Source organism: Cyprinodon variegatus, unplaced genomic scaffold, assembly GCF_000732505.1.
Source record: "Cyprinodon variegatus isolate N-32 unplaced genomic scaffold, C_variegatus-1.0 Scaffold299, whole genome shotgun sequence".
NCBI lineage: Eukaryota > Metazoa > Chordata > Actinopteri > Cyprinodontiformes > Cyprinodontidae > Cyprinodon > Cyprinodon variegatus.
This window is the reverse complement of record NW_015150752.1, coordinates 40,265-61,207: the sequence shown is the minus strand read 5'-3', so window position 1 is coordinate 61,207 and position 20,943 is coordinate 40,265. Positions and strand designations below refer to the sequence as shown.

Genomic DNA, 20,943 nt, shown 5'->3' with positions numbered 1-20,943 from the left:
AAAGGAAAGCAGGGTAAAACTGACCTAAAGTTTTTTGACATGAGAAAAATGAATGAGACACAAAATATTAAAGTAATCTTACCTGCCATAAACTGCAGAGAAACCACAGATGTTGTGGTGTTGCTATTTGAGTCATTTGGGATGTTTTTTTTGGTTGTTTTTTTGTAAATGTCCCAAATCCCCTCCTTTGATCAGTCGACTTCCCCAGGATACATGTAGTCACTCCATCAGTTCAGTCCAAACTGTTGTCAGCCATTGGTAGCCTTTACATGAAAACCCAAAGCTGCTGAACATCAGCATGAAAAGTCCCAAGCTATTTTAATTGCTGACGCACAGTGAATGTCAACAAATGTATAAGGTAGAATGATTAACTTTCTAAGAACTAAGAAGAGCCCACAACCTCCTTAATGACCATTTCATAGCGCTTTAACTTTAAATGTATCGCACACAAAAGGAAAGAGTTTTATCCAGGAGCCACACAACATCATGATAGCAGGACAAGCAGCAGAAAGACTTTTAGTGTAAGAGTCTGAGGATATGATAGTCTTAATCAATTTGCTCTGTCTATTTGTTGAGAAAATAGAAACCATTCACCATGACGACCAGGGACATTCCAGTACTGAGATCCCGAGATGCAGAAAAAAAACGAGGCGGAAGAGATAGAAAAAAAAAAAAGCCATACATTCACTCCATATTCTGTTTTCATGACATCATCAGTTAGATGTACTAGAATTTCTCTGCATTTATTTGTTTCCCTATCAAGGGTATGACTGATATGGCTCAGATGTTAGGAGTGGTGGAAGCCCTGGCTCATACAGAACGACAGGACTGTTTGGAAAAAAAAGGAAAGGAAGAAATGGTTGACAAAAAAAAAAGAAAACAGGAGTTCTGTTAGGGGGTACTCCTGCTTGAATGAACTCTGGAGCAAAACAAAAACATGTCAGCACTGCTGGTGCTGACATGGAACATATTTGCGTATCTAATAACCACAGAAAGAGCTGATAGGGTGTGAGAGGTGTAAAGTGTTTTGGGGTTTGTAATAAAGAAAACATACTGTAGGTACATATGAAATTCTTTAATGCACCAATTATCTAAAACAAAGAAAATATCTAATTTTCCTAGGGATTTTATCCAAAAAAATCTTCCTTTATCAGATAATGCAACCCAAATGCCAATTTATAGTCTGAACGCTATTTCATACATAAAAAGCAGAAACTGCTGTTTAAATCAGCCATTTATATACAGAACAATAATATGACTTAAAGATACCATCAGCTGGAAGCACTAGGAAGCTGACAGGGTTGGCACAGCAGATCTTAGGCAGATAAAGTTCAGACAAAACTATTTAAAGTGTCATCTACTTCAGTATTTTCTGTCAAGGCGATTATAATGTAAATTATATAAAAATACAAATAAGAAAAAAAGAACATGGCTGTTTTTTCATGCTTGACCAATTTTGCAATAATCATCCAAGTGCACTCCACGTAAACCCCTCATATGATTGTATTCTTCTAATTTATTATGATCTTATTCATATTTCTAGTTCCACTGACAAGAACAATCCAGCGGCTCCTGGAAACTGTAGTCCACCATGCTGGCATTGCGAGAGCAGTACAGTGAGATGGTCCGGGTTTGTAGTCCACTCTCGCGGCAACACTTACAGAATCTTGCGTGACTGTTGATGTTAAAGTTGAATATGGTGGCAGAAGGACATTTACCGTCACATGAATAAACTGTAACCTAGGAGAAGAGGAGGGAGATGTGATGAGGACAGGAGGGGCAAACAGGTAAGCAAACAGGTAAGCTCACATTTTCACTAATCAGTCTTTGTCATGCTATGATTTCCTGTTTAATTCTGTTTCTCTTACTGGTGCATTGCTCCTGCAGTCGTCTTTTCTAATGGTGGTCCGGATGGCCACACGCTTGCATGTCTTCCCATCCTCTTTACCTGGAAATTATTACAAAAGGTTAACATTTATATACCGATTATCACTCTAAACCTTTCACATACAAATTGGTCTAATTAAATACCACAAACTTGTAGGCAGAGACCTGTAACTGGTATGGTTTTTTTAAAAAGTGAAAAGTCAAAGGGGAAGACAATGCTTTTTGGTTTATTGTACCAGATTCTAGGTAAAGTGATGGAGTAAGCATTGCAATTCTCCAGCTTTATGGAGCATAAAGTGCAGCAACGGTGCACAAACCCTACCTTTTGCTGCGAATAATTCAAGTGGAAATATTTGCAGACATGAAAATACAGCTAAGCATTGTGTGATAATCCATCATTCTCAGTAAAGGTCCCCATAAACCCCTTTTTAATACAATGTGTGTTTTTTCTCTTAGAATACACTCTGAAACATGCTGAAGTTTGTCTTGTTATAAAAAGAAAACACATATAAAACAGATATGGAAATAGCTCCACATGCTGTGCATGAGATTGCTGTAGGAATGGTGCATTGAGAGGTGAATGCAAAGCCATAGCATAATGGTTTTGAGTAATAAGTAGGGAAAACTGAACGTTATAGAATAGTAATTCAGAATATTGAGAGGATTTCTGCAAAGATATGACAGAAGGTGAGGTTAGTGTTAAAGGCTGTTTCTAAAAACTATGTTGTTCACACAATGCTTTATTTGTATTTTACCTTCTTATTAAATGTTGATGCTAATGAGATAGGTATAAATACTGCACTAGTTTGAAAAATATTATTCAAAAAAAGGAAAAAAGATATTGAAACACTTCGATGAGGTCCCCTACAGGGGCAGCATAGTGAGTAAAGGCATCTTATGTTAAACACAGCAGGATGATAGAATCTTGTTAGAGATGGCGGGGGTGGATTAGAGCCAGAATATGGCCAAGATTTTAAAAGAAGGCAGACCTGGGAGTGATGAGGAGGGTGATAATACTAATATCAGGCCAGATTAGACTGCAGCAGAACAAAAAGACTAAACTAATGTATTTTCTTGCTTCTCAGGGATCCAGATTGGTATGCTAGTTTTTCTGTATATGTTGAATAGAAAAATATTTTTGATTCTAAGAAGCTTTATGTTTTATAATTTTATTTTAATTTAAATTTGAGTTTATTTTTATTGTTTAATCAATATCTGCCATTGTAAACAAACAGCATGGGCTCTCCCAGATTAGCAGCAGCATTACAATATGCTGCTTAAACTATGTCCCTGATGACGCAAAATTTTACAATAAAAAGTGCTGAGAAGGATTATTGGCCAATCATCATCTAAAACACCCCAAAAAAAACTAAGTTGAATGACAGTCAAGATATTTAGCAGACATTATTACATTTAGTCAGGTGCAGCAAATAGAACAGCACAACCTCCCTCTGGTTATTCTTAGTTAATGGACTTATTCAGGGTTCATTATGAGGGGAGCTGAATGGATTGTTTACATCTGCAAGCATCCTGCCATAATGTGTATTTCTGCAAAATGAATTTGTGGTGCCTCGTTGAGCTAAAACTTGCAATGAAAACATCAGGAGGCAGGACAGATACTGCCTGGTATGTGTGTATTTAAATCTTTTAGTGTTTTTCCCAAAAACCTCTGCAATACAACATTCTCAAAAATGTGTGCTTCATAAAATGTAACCAAACACTCAAAAATCATTGTTTTCTTATGAGAAAACAATATCTCCTTGCATCATTAAACAGTGTTCTTGTTCAGTTATGTTTGTACAGTGGTAAAGCGTGGTAAGCATAAAGCATGACTAAATTAAGTTGTTTTTTATTTTATCTTTTTTGGTAATCTCAATGATTTAAAATTAAATGAAAGAAATAACTGAACAATGGAGTTTTTTTCTTGTAAGAATCTGGTACTTTGTTTCGACAGCAGTGCAAATCAATGCTGCTTTCCTGTTGTTAAGGGAAGCCATTAGAGCAGCAGTGTCCAACTCCAGTTCTAAAGCACTACTGCTCTGCAACTTTTAGATGCATCCTTGGTCCAAAGCACACATTCAAGAGATAAAAAATGCCTCTGCAGTATGTCTTCAATTCCATCTGAGAATGTAGGGAGATTTAAATCTTATACCCGCCAATACCTTACAAACATAGAATTTCTGTAATATATAGACATTTTAAAAATCTGCAAAGGCATTAAAATGGCTGCACTCAATATGCACAAAAATCCTGACTCTATGTACACAGGAAGACTCTTTGTTGCCAAGCAGTAGCTGCTTGTTTTGAAACATTGGCTGGCAGAAAGGAAGCCTTAAGATAATGATTACTGACCAATCTTCACCACATTTCCAAAAACAACCATAGATACCTAAATGCTTTTAATAACTACAGAATAATGTTGAAAATGTAATTCTTTGACCATTTTTATTGTAAATATGATAAGGTAAATAAACAAAACAAGAAAAAACTAGTTTAAAATATAGATAAAAAAAAAATAAAGTAGAAATAGAAATGTGAAAGATGTGTGAAAGAGACACTGTATGAGGAACTGTGCAGAGATGGTACCTGTGTCACAGTTAGTACTACCAGTGGGTGTTATGGGTTTAACTGTAAACGGTAAAACACCCACTCCAGAACCTGGGAGCATCGTCAGGATCGCAGACATCCGGTTCAAAAAGTGTCAGGAGAACACAAGTTATGATTTATTCAAAGAAAAGCAGTTTCATGAAACAACACAGTGGATCAAATCAAAGCTTCTGGCATGCACGTGAATGGAATATTTGTCTTGTTTTGTGTGAGTTACTTCAGGCAGCCAGCCAAGTAACACAGTCACACAGTAATACTTAATGAACTACAAAGCTCTGCAGGGCAAACCCTATCCCCTGCACCATGGCACATCCTCATTTGAAGGAACACGCACCGTTGAGCAGCCCGATACACAAAACGGCAAGGACACTGCAAAAGAAGGCAAGCGAAAGTGCAACTCTGAGCAAAAAAAAAAAGAAAAACTGATGACACTTTTATTCAAGGTTAGATCCATACCAGGTAGAAAGTTTCCTTGCACACAAACCACTTTTATACAGTAGAGAGAGTTCATTTTTAGGAAGATCTACATTTTTTATCCTGAGCTGTTCTGCCAATTGAACATATGAGCACACCTGCAGAAGCCAAAAAGATTTTGAAATGAAGTCACAGGCTGCCAGGCTTTATCACCACCCTCTACAAAATGCCAAACCCCAACCATTCAGCCAATAAGCTCAACCACTGCCAGGCAACAAAGCGCTTACCCCTCTAATCAGCTGCACAAAGCATTACCACCAGCCCTAAATAAATCTGCAGACTCACATGTCTTGCAGCAGCCGTCTACATAGCTCTGAACTACGCCCCCACTCTGTAAGGAGAGAACAAGAAAAAAAGTTTCAGAGTTAAAATAAAATCTTATTCAGAGGAAGCTACAAGCAGCTACTTTTACAGGTACCTCTGGTAAAGATGTGTAAAACATATTCTTTTCATTCCATAGCAGAACCTCAAAGTCACAAAATATAATTTTATTGTATCTCTTCACCATTATTTTTATAAGAAAAATTACTGGCGGCATAATTGATAGAGCCACCTGCTGTCGATAGTTTCAAACAATTGTCTTTTGCCAACTGTGCAACTCTTAATCTTCGCTGAAATTGCATGAGGTTAAGGTGTACAAAAGGGGTCTTTGATTATTTCTGTTTTTAAAAATATCTGTATATATTCTGCTTTTGAGTTTTCTTATGCACATTTATTATATTTTGATTTAATTTACACAACTTCATAAAATGTTTGGTACCCCTTGTTTAATGAACGAAAAAACAAAAATGGTCAGAGGAATAACTTGAATCTTACAAAAGTAATATCGATTAGAACATTTATGAAAACAAAAAGTTAGACATTGCTTTTGAACCATGCTGCAGGAAAATTATGGGAAAAAAACACTTCATGAAACAGGCCAAGACAAAATAGATGGTACCCTAGATAACACAATAATGAAAATAAATAAATAATGTGGCCAAATGAACATGTTAATCAATGTGTGTCCACTAGTTGGCATCACAGATGTCTACAATCTTCTAATCCATTAGTGGGCCTATTTATAGGGCTACAGGGAGTCACTGTGCTGTTTAGTGACATGGTGTCTATCACACTCAACATCGACCAAAGGAAGCCAAAGTAATAGCTGTCTCAGGAGATTGGAAAGAAATTGATAGACAAAGGAAAAGGCTATATGATCATCTCAGGTCCTGTGAATACAGTTAACATGCGATACACATAGTAAGAAATTTGATATCCAAGCGACTGTAGCCAACCTTCCTGATGTGGCTAAAGGTGGAAAATTGATGACAAATCGATATGAATGGGGACAAAAGAGCCCAAAAAAACTTCTAAAGAGATTAAAGGTGAACTTTAAGCTCATGAACAATACCATCTGTCACTGAGCCAAAATGGACCTAATAGGAGACGACAGAGAAGGACGCCATTGCTGAAAACAAATCCTAAAAAATAAACCAAACTGTAATTTGCCACAAAGCCACAAAGCTTCCAGGAGAATGTCATATGGAAAGATGAGACAAAAACGTGTAAGCGTAAGCGCACTTGGAGCATGAAGCAGCTATTCGCAACTTCCGCATGAACACATGATAGACGATGGCATAGAGCCACTAATTCAATGACAGCGTTCCTACAGTAAGGCGCTCACTGAAGGATAAATATTGCTGTGAATTGCTCATTATGTACTTTATCAATGTCTGTTAGGAGCTGTAATTTAGCTCCGCACATCATTTTAACCCTGACTGACAGCTGCTGCCTTTAATCAAGACATGTTCTTTACTTTATCAAGGATATAATGATTTTACTTGCATGGTTTAGGTTTTCTCATGCACAAATACTGGAATCACACAGTCCTGCTAAGGTTCTGGAATAGTGTAACTGTTGTTTAATTCTATTGCAAACTATATTTTATTTTTGTTAATTGCTTGAAATTCTTCTGATTCAAATCTATCTTAGAGCCAACTGAAAGCTGTCAATGTGCAAAGAAAGTTCACAAACATCTTATTTTTTTTCATAAACAAAAAACATGATCACATGTACATTATCATATTGCAACTTGTCAGACCACACAAATCAAAAAAGTGCAGATTAGTTTTCAATGTGTTCAGATAATTAATAATTATATTCATTTATCAATAATAAGCACATAATATCCCATAGTGGAACGTCTAGTTTTAAAATTCCAATGGCAGGGAAGTTTCCCAACATTTCCAATACTTTATTTCATAAAATTAACTGCATAGTTAATGTGGTTAGTAATGAGTTACTCTTACTGAACAGTAAATGAGAAACTAAATTACTTTTTTGGATAAGTAACCATAACTAGTTATTTTCTTTAAAGTAACTTGCTCAACACTGGCCACAGGTGACAGTTATAGGAATCATTTGATTGCAGCGATTGCCTCAAAGGTAATGCAACAAAAAATGAATTCATGAGTACCACTCTTTTTTTTCAGGCCTGTTTTATTGGTTTATTTTTTTTTAAACCATGGTTGAATAGCAATGTCTGACTTTAGCTTGTTCTTTTTCATAGAACTTTCATTCATTATTAATTTGCCTTATTCTAGCTGTTTCTGTGACCATTGTGGGTTTTTCATTCACTGAACGAAGGGTACCAACAATTTTGTCCACGTGGTAACGGAACTGACATGGCCATATGAGAAGTGTCTGTAATTTAAAGACATGTGATTCACTTCAATGCTAAATACATATGAAATAAGTGCTTGTACTGTTGTAACAGCGACCCCCATATCTTAATTTAGCATGTTCTGGTATTTCCATGATGTCATGCATGCCAAGAAGATCTCAAGGTTGTTGGAAGAAAACAGCCCCATAGCATCAGAGATCTTCCAATGTTGTTCACATAGGAACTCAACTCATCGCTTAAGTTGCAATTAGCAGACCTCTTGTTTTCTGTGGAAGAGTGACTTCTAAAGAAATTTTTTCTTACTTACAGTTGCTATAGGCCAGTCGGCCTTAGCAGATGGCCGCTCACACTGAGCCTGGTTCTGCTAGAGGTTTCTTCCTGTTAAAAGGGAGTTTTTCCTCTCCCCTGTCGCTACAAGCATGCTTAGTGTGAGTGATTGCATTCCAGTCAATGAGTCGATAGAATCAAATGGTTTTTCTTAGATACAGTAGGAAACTTTTAATCAATTTGACTGTATGATCTGGTGAACTGTAAAGTGCCTTGAGATGACATGGGTTGTGAATTGGCGCTATATAAATAAACTGAATTGAACTGAATATACAGTTTAGGGAAAGTATGATTTTAGATAAAAATTTGTGCATAAATTGCAGTTAGCAAAATTAACACAAATATGTTTGTGATGGTAGGACTAAAAGGTTTCTCTTTTTATTAATTTTGTAAAACAGTTGATCTTATTAAGGTTAATGAGACTTGATGACCCGAGGTGGTATTTTAAGGAAAGTATATATTATCTTCCAGGCAGCTATATGAATTCATAGTAAAAGACGAATAATGATCTATCAGCCTTTTATGATAGTATTGAATAAAAAGAACAATTCTGTGACTTTGATTTAGACGTAGATTCTAAAACCATTTACTGACGTCCAATCATGGCATATCCATACATTATAGATGTATGGATATCCATACATTATAGATGTATGGATATCCATACATTATAGATGTATGGATATCATTAAACGCTTTATTCTATCAAACAAACTTACTCTAATGGGAACTTGCTCTGTAAATGACAACAACATCTGTATTATTTCAATCACTAGTTTCCCTATAACTTAGCCATGTTCACTTATGTGGATCATGAATGGCCTATCAAATTTTGAAGAGAACTTGAGCAAATAGGCATTTCTATCAAGTCTTGATTATAGCTCAAAAAGGAAGAAAGTGACAGATGCTGAGGGGTACCACTACTCACAGGAACTGTAATTCTGCTCAATTGAATTATTTCTTATTCCTTTTCCTCACTAAATATTTTGTTTATAAATCAGTTGATGAAAGTGCAATACAATATGAGCTGATTTTAAGAATTTACACATCTCAACCAAGGGTGCCAATTAATTAGGCTACACAAGTAATACACAAGGTGAAATGTTGTTAAAAGAATCATTCAGTATAGTAGATTACGGGGCTCTAACCTGAATACATTCTGAATCATTAAATGGAGGGCAGATGACACCAGATGCAAGGATCACTGCCCCAACTGCCGTCTCAATGCAGTCGTAACGTGTACAGTTTTCCACCCAGGAGCTCCCTGCCTGCATACAAACACAAGAACATTTTAGAGCTAAGCAGTGACTAAGCTGTGAATGTAAAAGGTTCTGCTTATTCATACAGTGAAAAGCTCTGCTGTCCCATTTTCGTTGGTAAATGTACAAGAGATGTTTTTACAGGAGCCACAGCACACCTGGGGGTCCGTAGAAGGGACGTGCACCTGATGCTAAGACCAGAAATTAAATCCAAAGACAAACAGAAGAAGTTTTAAAGTCCAATACAATAAAGAAACTGTTTAATATTAATGTGATCCATTTTATTTTGTGCAGCGGATGGATAATACATACTGATCCACACTTTTGGGAACAGTTAACCGAAGTGATATCCATTGCATAGAAGCCTGTTTGTGGGTCTTTGTAAGGGAGACACTGAACAGTGTAGCACAGTTCTCCTTCAAAATACTGTACCAGGGACTGGCCTGGACCCAGAACTGTAACTCCTTGGAAAATACACACTTCAGCCTTCTCTACAAATGACCATAAATAAAAATACAACATATTAATATGATGCACATGAGAAAAGGGTCAAGATTTTTTGAAGAAGGTCATGCGTACGGCATGTATACTGAGGGCATCCACAGCTGGAGCTGCTCTCTGGAACTTCAACGAGCATCTCCCCCTGAGTGAAGAACAAAGTGCTTACTTAACTGTGAACTTCTGCATCAGAGTGACTTCTGATGCAGCGTTTCACTTACTTACCAGTTGACATATAGGGAGAGCATGGTCCTCACATTGACATTCTGTGCAAATGGGAAACAAAGTTAAAGAGAGCAGTCATGTGACACTTTATGACTACGTGACAGGCATTACAAGTGAGACAATTTCAGGCATCAGTCGAGTAACAAATAACATGCATATGTGAGCATGCATTTACCACAGTGATGCTGGGGACAGCAGTCATCGGGAGCAGCAGTTTCAACCAAAGAGAGACCAGGTGCACAGGTCAGGGTTGATTTAGGGCATTGATTAACATCACACACTGCGGGAAAAAAAGGAGGAAACATTGTACGGAAGAGAGAGATTCAAACACCCAGACATGCCAAAACGCTTACCACAATGGTACTGAGGACAACAGCTGTTGGTGGAGTTTGGATTGACAGCCAGAATTTCTCCATGAGAGCAAGTTGGAATGGGCTCAATGCATGACTCACACACTGCCCAGACAGAAAATGAACAGTTACACAGCTCTAATTTATAGAAGGATAATGACACAAGTCCTTTCAGCGAACCTGACACAGGGTTCAGGTATTACAACTTACCACAAAGATAAGAGTAGCAGCAGGATTTCTGACCCCTGACTTCAATGAGGAACTGATCTTCCCTGCAGTCAGGAGCAAAGACAGGAGGGCATGCCATGGGGTCACACTCTGAGGAAGATACGGTAAGTAAATGATGGATAAAAAAAAACAATTGTCTTATTCGATAAATATTTACTGCAGCCAGTAACTTGCCTGTTATAATTAGTTTATTAAATGTTCATTTTCTTTCTTTATATTGTCTTTTATACTTTTTCCTGTTTCTAAATTCTTATTCTTACCATTTTAGTTCAATCTATAGTTTGCTTATTTCCTAATTCATTCCTATGCTTGGTTACACTAAGGATATTATATTAAATTTGTTCTTTATTTCATCTAAAACATTCATTAACACCTACATGGCACTGCAACCATACAGTATTTATTATAACTTTTTTTCTTCTCAGGGATTGTGAGGAGTCCATGCTGCCTTGAGAAGAGTCTCATCTATAACCCCAAATTCTCCCTGGATGAGGTGTTTCTTCCTGAATTTTAATCTAATTTTCATAGACTTACTTAATATGATCTCCGGTATTTTCATTCGGTATAAAAAAATCAAACCTGTGAGCTTTAATATCAATATTATGATTTTCTTTTCATTGGGTTGAACTTACATATGATTAAAAAAAGCTAATTAAAAACCCGTTGACTAATATATTGTGTCTGATACTCCATTACTTAAACCACATAAGAAATATTTTCTTATCTTTCTCATTATATTCTGTCTGCATTGTAGTGCTAGGCTGTTAGGTGTAGTTGCTAAGGTGCTAAGTTAGGTGTAGCTAACAGAATTTGTTTCACCTGAGTTTTTCCACTGCACTTTAATTTTAATTATCTAATTTGGTAATGGTTAATGTTCAGTTAGTGATATTCATTACATTAATGGATTAAAATGTAAGTAAATCAAAAATGAATAAAGTAACAATTGCAATTATTCTTAACTCTGGCGGATCTAGAATAAAGTGATGTTTTGTTATTGTAAATCAAGAACAAAGAAGGAAATGAGGTACAGTAGGCGTATGTTAAAACATTGTATTTAAAAAGTAGGAAGGATAAATAAGTGTATGATTTCTCATGTAAAGGTTTATTTCAATGCATTGAAAAGTTATTCTGCTGGGTATACTACCTCAAGACTGGTTCTTCTCAATATGGGTTTGATGGTGGTGCCGTATTTTGCATGAGCTAATCCTATTGCAACTAATTAATTAAGTCAAGGGGTTATTTTCTTCATTAATATAACGCCACACTTTTTAATGCTGCCACTCACACACACTTAGCAGCATGTATATGTATTATTATTATACTTCCAGGAGACTCTTGTTTATTGGTATTTGGCTGCTACGTTTTCTGGTTGCTAAACAGGGAATTGAAGTTAGGAATTAAAAATTGATCATTTAAATTATATCAGGAGAATTTTTGTGGTGTTATTCATGGTTTCTCTACATTCTCAGTGACAATCTCTAGTTACGAAGGAATGTTTGACAGATATACAAAACTGCATTACATAATTGGAAAACTGAATTTTGAAAAGAAGTCAGTTAAATTTTCTTATTACCACATCGATACTCTGGGCAGCAGGACAGAGCGCTGTAACCAATGACCAGCCTGTTTCCATTATCACAAGGCGGAGCTTCACTGTCACATATGGTCATGTTGCATTCTGACAAGCAAAGTAAAAATGGGATAACATTAAGAGGATAATATGAAAATTTGCTTAAAGGTGATTATTGCTAACCAACTGTCGCTAATCTTTTTACATGACTTTGATGACAAATTTACCACAGATCTTCTTGGGGCAACAGGATCCTTCCTCCAGGACATCCAGCACATACTCCCCCTCCCTCTCACAAAGCGGTGTTGGGACTGCACTGCAGTCTGGTTCAACAGCCACCACAGATCCATTCTCCATACATTTGTACAGACAGCAGCTTCGAGCAGATCCATTCCACACCTCGCCAGGAGCCCGAGGGTTACCGTCGTTGTCTGTGCAGACTAAATGAATCACAGCTCATTAAATACAACATTTTCAATCCTTGGGAGTGTAAGGGTTTATGAAACCCAAAACTAAAGCTGAATTTTGGATAGTGTGGTTTTAATGACAAAAGGTATGCTTTTAAAATCCTTTCCACTCACCACATTGATCTTCTGTGACACAGTAGGGGGAGTCAGCTCGGTGCAGGATGGTTCCACTGCGACACACGCATTCCTCCCTGATGAAAGAGCAGGTGGTTTCCTCATAGTAGTCTTTGTTGAGACAAGTGCGGCTGTTGCAGGTGCTCACACAGGGCTGATACTCTTTACCAGGCGGACAACGTAATGCTGCAAGATGACAGGATTGTGAGCAATTAGGGAAACACAAAAAAAAGCAAAAGTATTCATACCACTTTAACCTTTCCACACGAAATCACACTAAAACCATGTAAAGAAAATTATTTCCTTGTGATTGTTTTGTGTAAGTCGTAATCAATGTTTGGTTTAAGGTGATTTGTGATCTGTTTACCAGCTTTTCACATGTAGAGATGTTTGCTCATGGTTTACTGCAGAATGCAGTACCTTAAGATGAGTCAGATTAAACTGATATAGACATGCTTCTGTAGATCAATATTCTTAATAAACTCTTAATTAGATTATTTTAAACTTTGACCGAACCGTTCTACCACACAACTCCGGAATTGCTTTGTGTTTAGCTCCATCCATCTTCTGATCAACTGTGACCTGTCAGAGTCAGAGCTTCCCTGTTCCTGCTAAAGTACCGTAACTCATCCCCGCTTCATTATGCAGCTACCATCATGCCTCACATTTTCAAGTATTTAACAAATATCTCGTTCACACCAAACATTATGACATGTTTTATGTATTTGAAGTATCAGATCTCTATTTTGTTTCCCATTTTGTTTCTTGTAATTTTGCAACACCCATTTCTTTTGTATTCTCAGTATGTTAATTTTTGTTTATTGTTGTAAAATAAAGTCTGTTTTTGTAAAATTAATGATGCTAAAATTCATAGCAAGCCCTAGAGGATTTTCTTAGGCCACATTTTTGGATGGATTTGTTTTTAATAGTTTTATTATTTAGTGCAAATAAAGAACTAACTTTAACTGATTCCAACCATGACATGGCTTCTCAAATATATCAAATTAGTAAGGACTCTTAAGCCAAATTGGAAGTGGTTCCTGGGTTGTCAGAAGTACTGTCCCATTAGTGATGGTAGTAAGGAAGGAGGTAGAAAAAGGAAGCAGGGTACCTTCTATGCATAGTTCATTTCACATAGGGACTTCTCAATGTTCCAATCTGGTACAAGGGGCGCTATCGATTCCCCATAATCCTTTGCATTCTAAGAAGCATAGATGCAACCCATCTTACAGAATTGAACTAAAATACAAATCTGCTTCACATGCACTGTGTGACACATGCAAATGTACGTATATTTAAATGTTTTTTGTGTTATAATGGTGAGCTTAGGCCATTCTGCTCATGAAATCCAAAGCATATACAGTACATTGAGGTTTTTAACTAGTATGAATGAGTTTGAACATTAAAAAGTTAAAGGAGAAAGTAAAGTTTAGAAGTTAACTGTCTACTAGTTTTTTGTCACTGTGTTCTTACGACAGAAATTGTGTCGTCTCCAGCTGATGCAGACTTGATGTGTGTAGCAAACTGCTACGTAAGCTGCCAGAAAATCACACTGGTGATGCTTATAATGCAGATCTCCCGCCCACATGATGTCACAGAACTGCTCTGGAGGCACCTATAAAAAAATAAAAATAATACTTTGCCATTAGAAAAATATGTATGTATTAAATTTAATAAAAAAACAACAGAAGTTGCAGTTAGTTAGCTAAGATACATTTTAAAAAAATCTATTATCAGCTAATAAATCCAATTTATAAATCAACCTCAGATGATGTTAACTAAGTCAGCAACAGCTCCAAAACCAGTGGTGTGAAATACTGTGCGCAGCCTCGATAGTACCTTGCTATGACATGGTGTGAAGGCTCTTTGGCTAAGCATAGAGAGGCAGGTGGAGCAGTCCCCTGTGGTGCAGTTGTCTCCAACCCTGCGTGTGTGTTCGGTCTCATCCGTCAATTGGACTCTCCACGCCTGCAGAAAGAGCATCATGTCTCCTACCTCCCTGACCACCGTGCCGTTCGGCAGTTTCAGGTCATCTTCTGGATTCCCGTCACAGCAACCTGGCAGATTGGGCAGACAGCTGCTTTGGTGCTGTTGGTGCATTCAAGTTTCATTGCTGCTTAGACAGTGAGCAATAGAAAGCTAGGGGTGAGATAATTGCCTGTCTGAAACTGTGTAATGCGACTAAATGGCTTTTAGAATCTCAAATTGTCACATCCCATAATGGCTCGAGTCAAAGTGATCCAGCCATGCAGACGTTAAGCCTTTAGGTGCTGAAAAACAGCACTTAGATAAATGAGGTTGGTGCTGATGAGCATGGTTTGTGTGCTTGTGTGTGTGAAAACTCACCACAAAGGCCACGAGTGGGCACAAATTCATGACTAGGAGCGTTGTACTGCAGCACCATAATCCCTGTGCTATGATACCACTGTATACTGATGCTGCCAGGTGTGTGGATTAGGTACATGCTCCCTGTATCTTCCACATAAAGGGACTGACGTGAGAATGGGAGCTTCGCAGGTCTGTAGTTCACCGTCACCTATAAACACATTCAAAATATAATTTATGAATGTAAATCCCATTTTTGCTCGTATATTTTAGCAAAGCGGCACCTTGCGATCAAGTCTGTTGATGATGATTCTGTAGTTGGAAGTAGTGATGTTCAGCTTCTTAAAACAAAGACCAGATGTTCCACCTGTAGGACTCTGTGGAAAATGGAAGTTAGGGTTTCAATTACTCTTACAGTGCTTCATAAAATTATCCAAGCTCATTAAACCATCTCAATGTTTTCATGTTACATCCAAATATTGCATTTAATTTTGGATACATATCTTTAATAAAAACACGTTGGCAGTGGTGGAGAATGATGCATAGTTATCATTCAGTTATTAGTATCTGAAAGGTGTGGATTGTATTTGTACTCAGTCTCCCCCTTTGGCAGGATGTTGCAGAACTGACTGATTATTATTATTTAACTACTATTGGAGAATGATTTGACTAGGAGAGTGGAGAGTTTTAAGAGCCACTGTGTAAAATAAGATAAGAATTTTTAAGTCTCCTCACAAATTATGAGTTGAACTAATCCACTTTGAATAGGATATTCCAATACATGTATATGATTTAAGCACCGATAAATGTTTAGAACCTTCAAATAAGTTTTCTTCTAGGATCACCCTGAATTTTCCACAGCATGATACCCCCACCAACATACATAACGGTCGGGACAAGGCAAGCTGATAATCTTGAAAACGTCACAGAAGGCCAACTTTTATTTATTTTTTTTAACCACACACGTGAATACAGTTTCATAAAGTAGTAATATAGTAAAGGGTACCAAACATTTTTATTCAGAGAACCTTTTTAAATTATTTTCTTTTCAAACCAGAATTTTGCCCTTTTGTTAGCCTACCAACCAACAATTAAATCAAGCACCCTAGATTTGTGATTATAATTTGACATGTGAGAAGGTTTGATGAGTTTCAAAACTTTTTTCATGAACTAATGAGGATTTATGCAAAAAAATAAATAAATGTGTTTGCCAAGATACAACATATAAAAAGAATAATAAGGTTGCTAGTAAAAAAGGGAGTGCACTTACAGGTCTTCTGATGGAGTTTACACTCTAAAAAATAAAGCAAAGGATTAACCAGAAATCCATTCTTAAAAGTATATTTCTTACTTGTTGAAATTCATCTTTTCTTTTCATTTACCTGACTGGTTGGACATTTATCCACCGTGGCAATAATAGTCTCTCTTGGCAGACTCACTAAGATGTATGAGCCATTGTCATACAAGGCCACGTTATTACCATCAAATGTGATTATGCGCAGGTCTGACATCAAAGTGCAGCGACCTGACACAAGCAAACATGAGTGCTGTCAGTAAAAGGTTGTTCAGTCATTATTCTATTTAGCTTTAGAACAAACTTACATGGGCATTGCCACAGAGGACAGCAGGGGTCTGTGTTGATGAGGATCGGCAGGCCCAGCAGACTGCACTGAGGTGGGGCCGTGTTGTAGCGACAGTGAAGAGAGGAGTTGTGAAAGAGCAGCTCTCCATTAAAACAAATGAGCTCAGCACACTCGTCAATACGAAAGGAGAATGGGGGCTGCGGACAAAAAAAAAAAAAAAACAGGCTCAGTTTTTTTTTTAATTATATAATGGTTTCATTTCTAAGAAGTGAGCAGCTTTATTACTATCTCTGTTTCAACATGACAGATACAGCATGCAGGTAGAGTTGGACAACATTTTCATAACCTATATCATTATGCATTTATGGAAACCTACTGACTTTGATTGGGAATCCTAGTTTTTTGCATCAGAAGTAATTGTGAGGCTCAGTTTTAAGACGCCTAGTTCTTGTATTTTTTAAAGACGTTGCACTGGTGTGTGTGGACTCATTGTAATTTTTGAGTCTAGAGGAGTGCCTGACCCCTTTACCACATCAGTTCATCTCTCTCTCTCCCCTCCTCTCTTATCTTCCCACGTAGGCCGCAGTCCAATCCTCTTACTGTTTTTGTGAGACAGCTGATTGAATAGTTGAATGACACTGATGATATTAAAGTGTGACTGATGAATTGTAATAATGTACATCAAATCTTTAATTCCCCAGTAATCTACTGTAATATCACAATAATAGCTTTGTCGTTAAAGGTGTAATGATACAGTATATAGTTGTATTTATATAACAATGTGTTGTAAAATCCCAGATATGAAATTACACTAAATTAGTGCATGCTTTACAATACATTGCTGTGATCCTTACTTTGAATGACTTGCAAAATGTATCCAAGTATTTATTGCAAATTCATAGCAAAAGATTTTCCAGTGTACCCCGGAAAACAGTAATCATCTTTCTTGTTAAGAAACTTTTTAAAGCTCCAGTTTGCATAACAGCATTTTTAACAAATGCATGTGACCAAGCACAAAATCATAAATCAACTATCATGCTAAATTTATAGAGGTGTGATTTCTTTTATAGTGTTGCTGATTACATGCTGTTCACGAAAACTAATATTAGAAGCACTGACCCTCAGGGAAAGCACAGAGTTAACATTCATTATTTCGTTAAATTTAATTTTGTATACACTCTGTCTATACACTGTGTATACAAAATGACAATAATGTTGTCTAAGTCTCTTCTCTTGTACCTTAAATGAAAGGAATCTGGATATATAATGCAGATTTTGGTACACAGCAGGTTTGCATCAATAGAAATAAATACCGGCGTATTGAATTATACCAAGAAATTATCTGATAACAATAATACCATACATTTTAACTTACTAACTCTGAACAGAGCGCAACTGGTTTCAATTGCAAATATCTGATATTTTTAAGTCCTTTACTTCATTACAAATAAAAACTAACGTAACTCTTTGTTGTGGGTGCTATTGCAGTTGGAAGGAGACACACAGTTAGTTTTCTTTAGTTTCATTGGGGTTTTGATTAGGTACAGAGATGTAAGAAGCAAAAATGAATTCATGCTGCAAGTGAACAAAATAGAGCAGGCGAAAAATGTGATAACAGTAGGATGAAGGGAGTGTAGTAAGGATGCAATTTGCCCTTTATAACCTTTAACATCCATCTATCCAGGAACATCCTGAGGTTGGATATGCCACAACCTTTTAAAAATATCAAGAGTAAAAGTAAGGTTTTAGGATCTCCAGGGAATACACAGAGAGACTGTGGTGTTAGTAACTTCCCCTAATTAATAAGATGTTAAAGACTTAAAATTAGAATTTATTATTCTTTTACTGGATCATTAAACACATCATATCTTTCATCAAACATGGGTTTTGTGTGGCATTGCTTCTGCTCCAGATGTTCTGTTTCTCTACAGCTATAAACCTCACAGAAGTAAAACTTACTGTGCATGGACCAGTGGGCCATGGAGCCCTGGTTGATACTTCTTCTGTTACAAGGGAGCTGTCAGGGCTTGTGTTTATCTCTGTTCTGGGAACAGTGGGCGGCTCAGTAGAAGGAAGCACTGTGGTTGTTTCCACTTGGATGAAAATCGCTGTGGGGGTTGTCTCGTTTGGTTGTAGAGTAGTTGTGTGTGTGGTGGTTTCAGGTAAAGTTGTGGTGGGGACAGTTGTGATGACAGTGGTCGTAGGAGGCAGGGTGGTCAAAGGTGGAGTAGTTGGCGTGGTAACCTTAGGAGTAGTAGGAGGGGCTGTAGTAGGCACTGTGGTGGGAGACTCTGTGGTTGGAATGGGAGTCATTATAGTTGTACTCAGGGTTGAAGTCTCAGGTGTAGTCGAAGCAGCAGTGGTTGTAGAAGGAGATGGTGATACAGTTGGAGATGTAAGCAGAGTAGTGACTGGTTCAGTGGTTAATGTTGTGGTGGGAACAGTTGTTGAGGTGGTGGTGGGGGCAGGTGTTGTAGGACTAACAGTAGTGGAGGAGGTTGTTGTTGCTCTTGCAGGAGTTGAGGTTGGGGTTGCTGGTGGTGTAGTGGTTCGGTTGGAACGAGTTACATACGCAAAGGGTGTCGGAGTTGAGGGAAAGGTAACACCTACAGGAGACAGTTCAATCCACTTTATTGTACCATAAACTATATATATATATATATATTTAATACAATTTAAATACAAATTTGTTTTAAAACTCACAGTCCTCTGTGTAGACACAGCGTCTTGTGACTTCATCCAGCACCATGTTCTTAGGACAACGAGGGAAGCAGCCTTCCACCCTGAAACACACACAAAGTTATATTGCCAGACCTGAGCGTAAATTGCATTGGCTGTAAAGCTTAGACCAATGCGTAGACAAGGTTCTTACGGAGGCAGGAACTGGCAGCGTGTTGCATCTGGATCACTGCATGTGTGGACGCAGGGACTCGCACAAGCCTGATAACGCCACTCACACATCATGCGGTATGGTATTATAAAAGGACTGTCTACAGTAACACATGAAAGACATATCAGTTATACTTTCTGTGCCCAGCATGCACATGTTCAGATACAGTGAACCTAGTAGCCATTAGGATATTTAAGCTAGAAATAGATCTTCAAAAAATGCCAACATTTGCAAAATATCTAAGAAGACATACTGTAATACTTATATAACAAGGAAATATAATTAATAGAAATAAGAATTTTCAGATCATTAAAAACATAAAAGGTTAAAAGGAGACTATCTTATAATAATAATAATTAATAATGATGATAATAATGATTATACTAATAATTAGTGTTGCACCGATACTGATACCATTATCAGGCAGGGCCCCGATACTGAACTAAAGTGGTGGTATTGTATCTGCGAGTAGCAACCAATAGGGCACCGATACTATTTTGAGAGCCAAAAGTGTATTAAACTATTGTCACCCATTCCAGGTAGGCAATAAAAAGTTCTACTGGGTTCACTATGTATTAGTATTTTTCCTGCTTCACAAAGGTAGGAAGCAGCTTGACAAAGCCATGATGGCAATTATTTTACATCCAAGTAGTATGCAGTTCTTCATATATACAGACAAACATCAATTTCAAACAGAGGGTATCAGTATGGTATCGGTATCGGCCAGTGCTGCACAGCCAGGTATCAGGTATCGGTATCGGGGCCAAATGGGATCTGCGCAACACTATTATTATTATTAATAATAATAATAATAATAACAACATGTGATTGTAAAAGCACAATAGAGAGGTTTGTTTTTTTTCTAAGGACTCCTATTTAATTAGTTCTAGCCCCATTATGGCCCTTGAATAGAAGACACAATACTAACGATGCCCGTTGACATAAAAACTATTGCTGATCACATATCTAATTTTTATACCTTTACAATTCTATTTATAGCCGAGATTACAAATACGAAGGTAGTGCACTTTTAGAATCATTTGTATTGGGATAGGATCCCTTACCTCTGCTATATCTAAGGGCAGTACTGAGTGAACAGACATTTTAGCGGCCTTACAGTTCTGAGTAAAATGTTACATTTTGGTCCTCCATATACCTCAGGCATCTTTAAATATTAGATTTGCAATTGATCAACTATCTTATCAACCAACTAACAATGAATGATAAACAGGCATTTTCTTTAAGACCTGAGTTTTCTTGTGGATCGAGAGGTTTTTTCATAACATGAATGGCTACTGTATAATTTTTTTTTGTACAATATGCTGATTTTTTATGATATAGAATCGTAAATTGAAAATATTGAGATAACTGTATCAAATAATAACTGAATAACAAAAGCCTATTTTCTTGCATATTATTAAAAGTATTTATAATAAATAACAAATCAGGAACCTATTAGGCTGTTGTATGAATA

At 37.0% G+C, this 20,943-nt stretch overlaps 1 protein-coding gene across 3 annotated transcripts in view; it reads right to left on the bottom strand.

The window, feature by feature from the left end:
- Window positions 1-1,104: 1,104 nt before the first annotated feature.
- The window catches only part of otogl (otogelin-like), a 49,753-nt gene continuing 29,914 nt past the window's right edge, over window positions 1,105-20,943 (bottom strand). For 2 of the 3 annotated variants that reach the window (XM_015384011.1, XM_015384012.1), the window contains exons 34-58: window positions 19,452-19,569; window positions 19,283-19,362; window positions 18,539-19,185; window positions 16,599-16,776; window positions 16,379-16,521; window positions 16,267-16,290; window positions 15,281-15,373; window positions 15,018-15,207; window positions 14,511-14,728; window positions 14,145-14,286; window positions 12,672-12,857; window positions 12,318-12,530; window positions 12,094-12,198; window positions 10,503-10,610; window positions 10,296-10,397; window positions 10,118-10,222; window positions 9,943-9,983; window positions 9,799-9,862; window positions 9,532-9,710; window positions 9,306-9,410; window positions 9,109-9,228; window positions 5,254-5,299; window positions 4,474-4,545; window positions 1,869-1,948; window positions 1,105-1,740 (exon numbers count right to left, since the gene is read on the bottom strand). In XM_015384011.1, the coding sequence (XP_015239497.1) occupies window positions 1,540-1,740; window positions 1,869-1,948; window positions 4,474-4,545; window positions 5,254-5,299; window positions 9,109-9,228; window positions 9,306-9,410; window positions 9,532-9,710; window positions 9,799-9,862; window positions 9,943-9,983; window positions 10,118-10,222; window positions 10,296-10,397; window positions 10,503-10,610; window positions 12,094-12,198; window positions 12,318-12,530; window positions 12,672-12,857; window positions 14,145-14,286; window positions 14,511-14,728; window positions 15,018-15,207; window positions 15,281-15,373; window positions 16,267-16,290; window positions 16,379-16,521; window positions 16,599-16,776; window positions 18,539-19,185; window positions 19,283-19,362; window positions 19,452-19,569 (3,560 nt within the window). In that variant the 3' untranslated portion in view covers window positions 1,105-1,539. The remainder of the gene's footprint in view (window positions 1,741-1,868; window positions 1,949-4,473; window positions 4,546-5,253; window positions 5,300-9,108; window positions 9,229-9,305; window positions 9,411-9,531; window positions 9,711-9,798; window positions 9,863-9,942; window positions 9,984-10,117; window positions 10,223-10,295; window positions 10,398-10,502; window positions 10,611-12,093; window positions 12,199-12,317; window positions 12,531-12,671; window positions 12,858-14,144; window positions 14,287-14,510; window positions 14,729-15,017; window positions 15,208-15,280; window positions 15,374-16,266; window positions 16,291-16,378; window positions 16,522-16,598; window positions 16,777-18,538; window positions 19,186-19,282; window positions 19,363-19,451; window positions 19,570-20,943) is intronic. The other variant, XM_015384013.1, reaches the window with a different exon arrangement.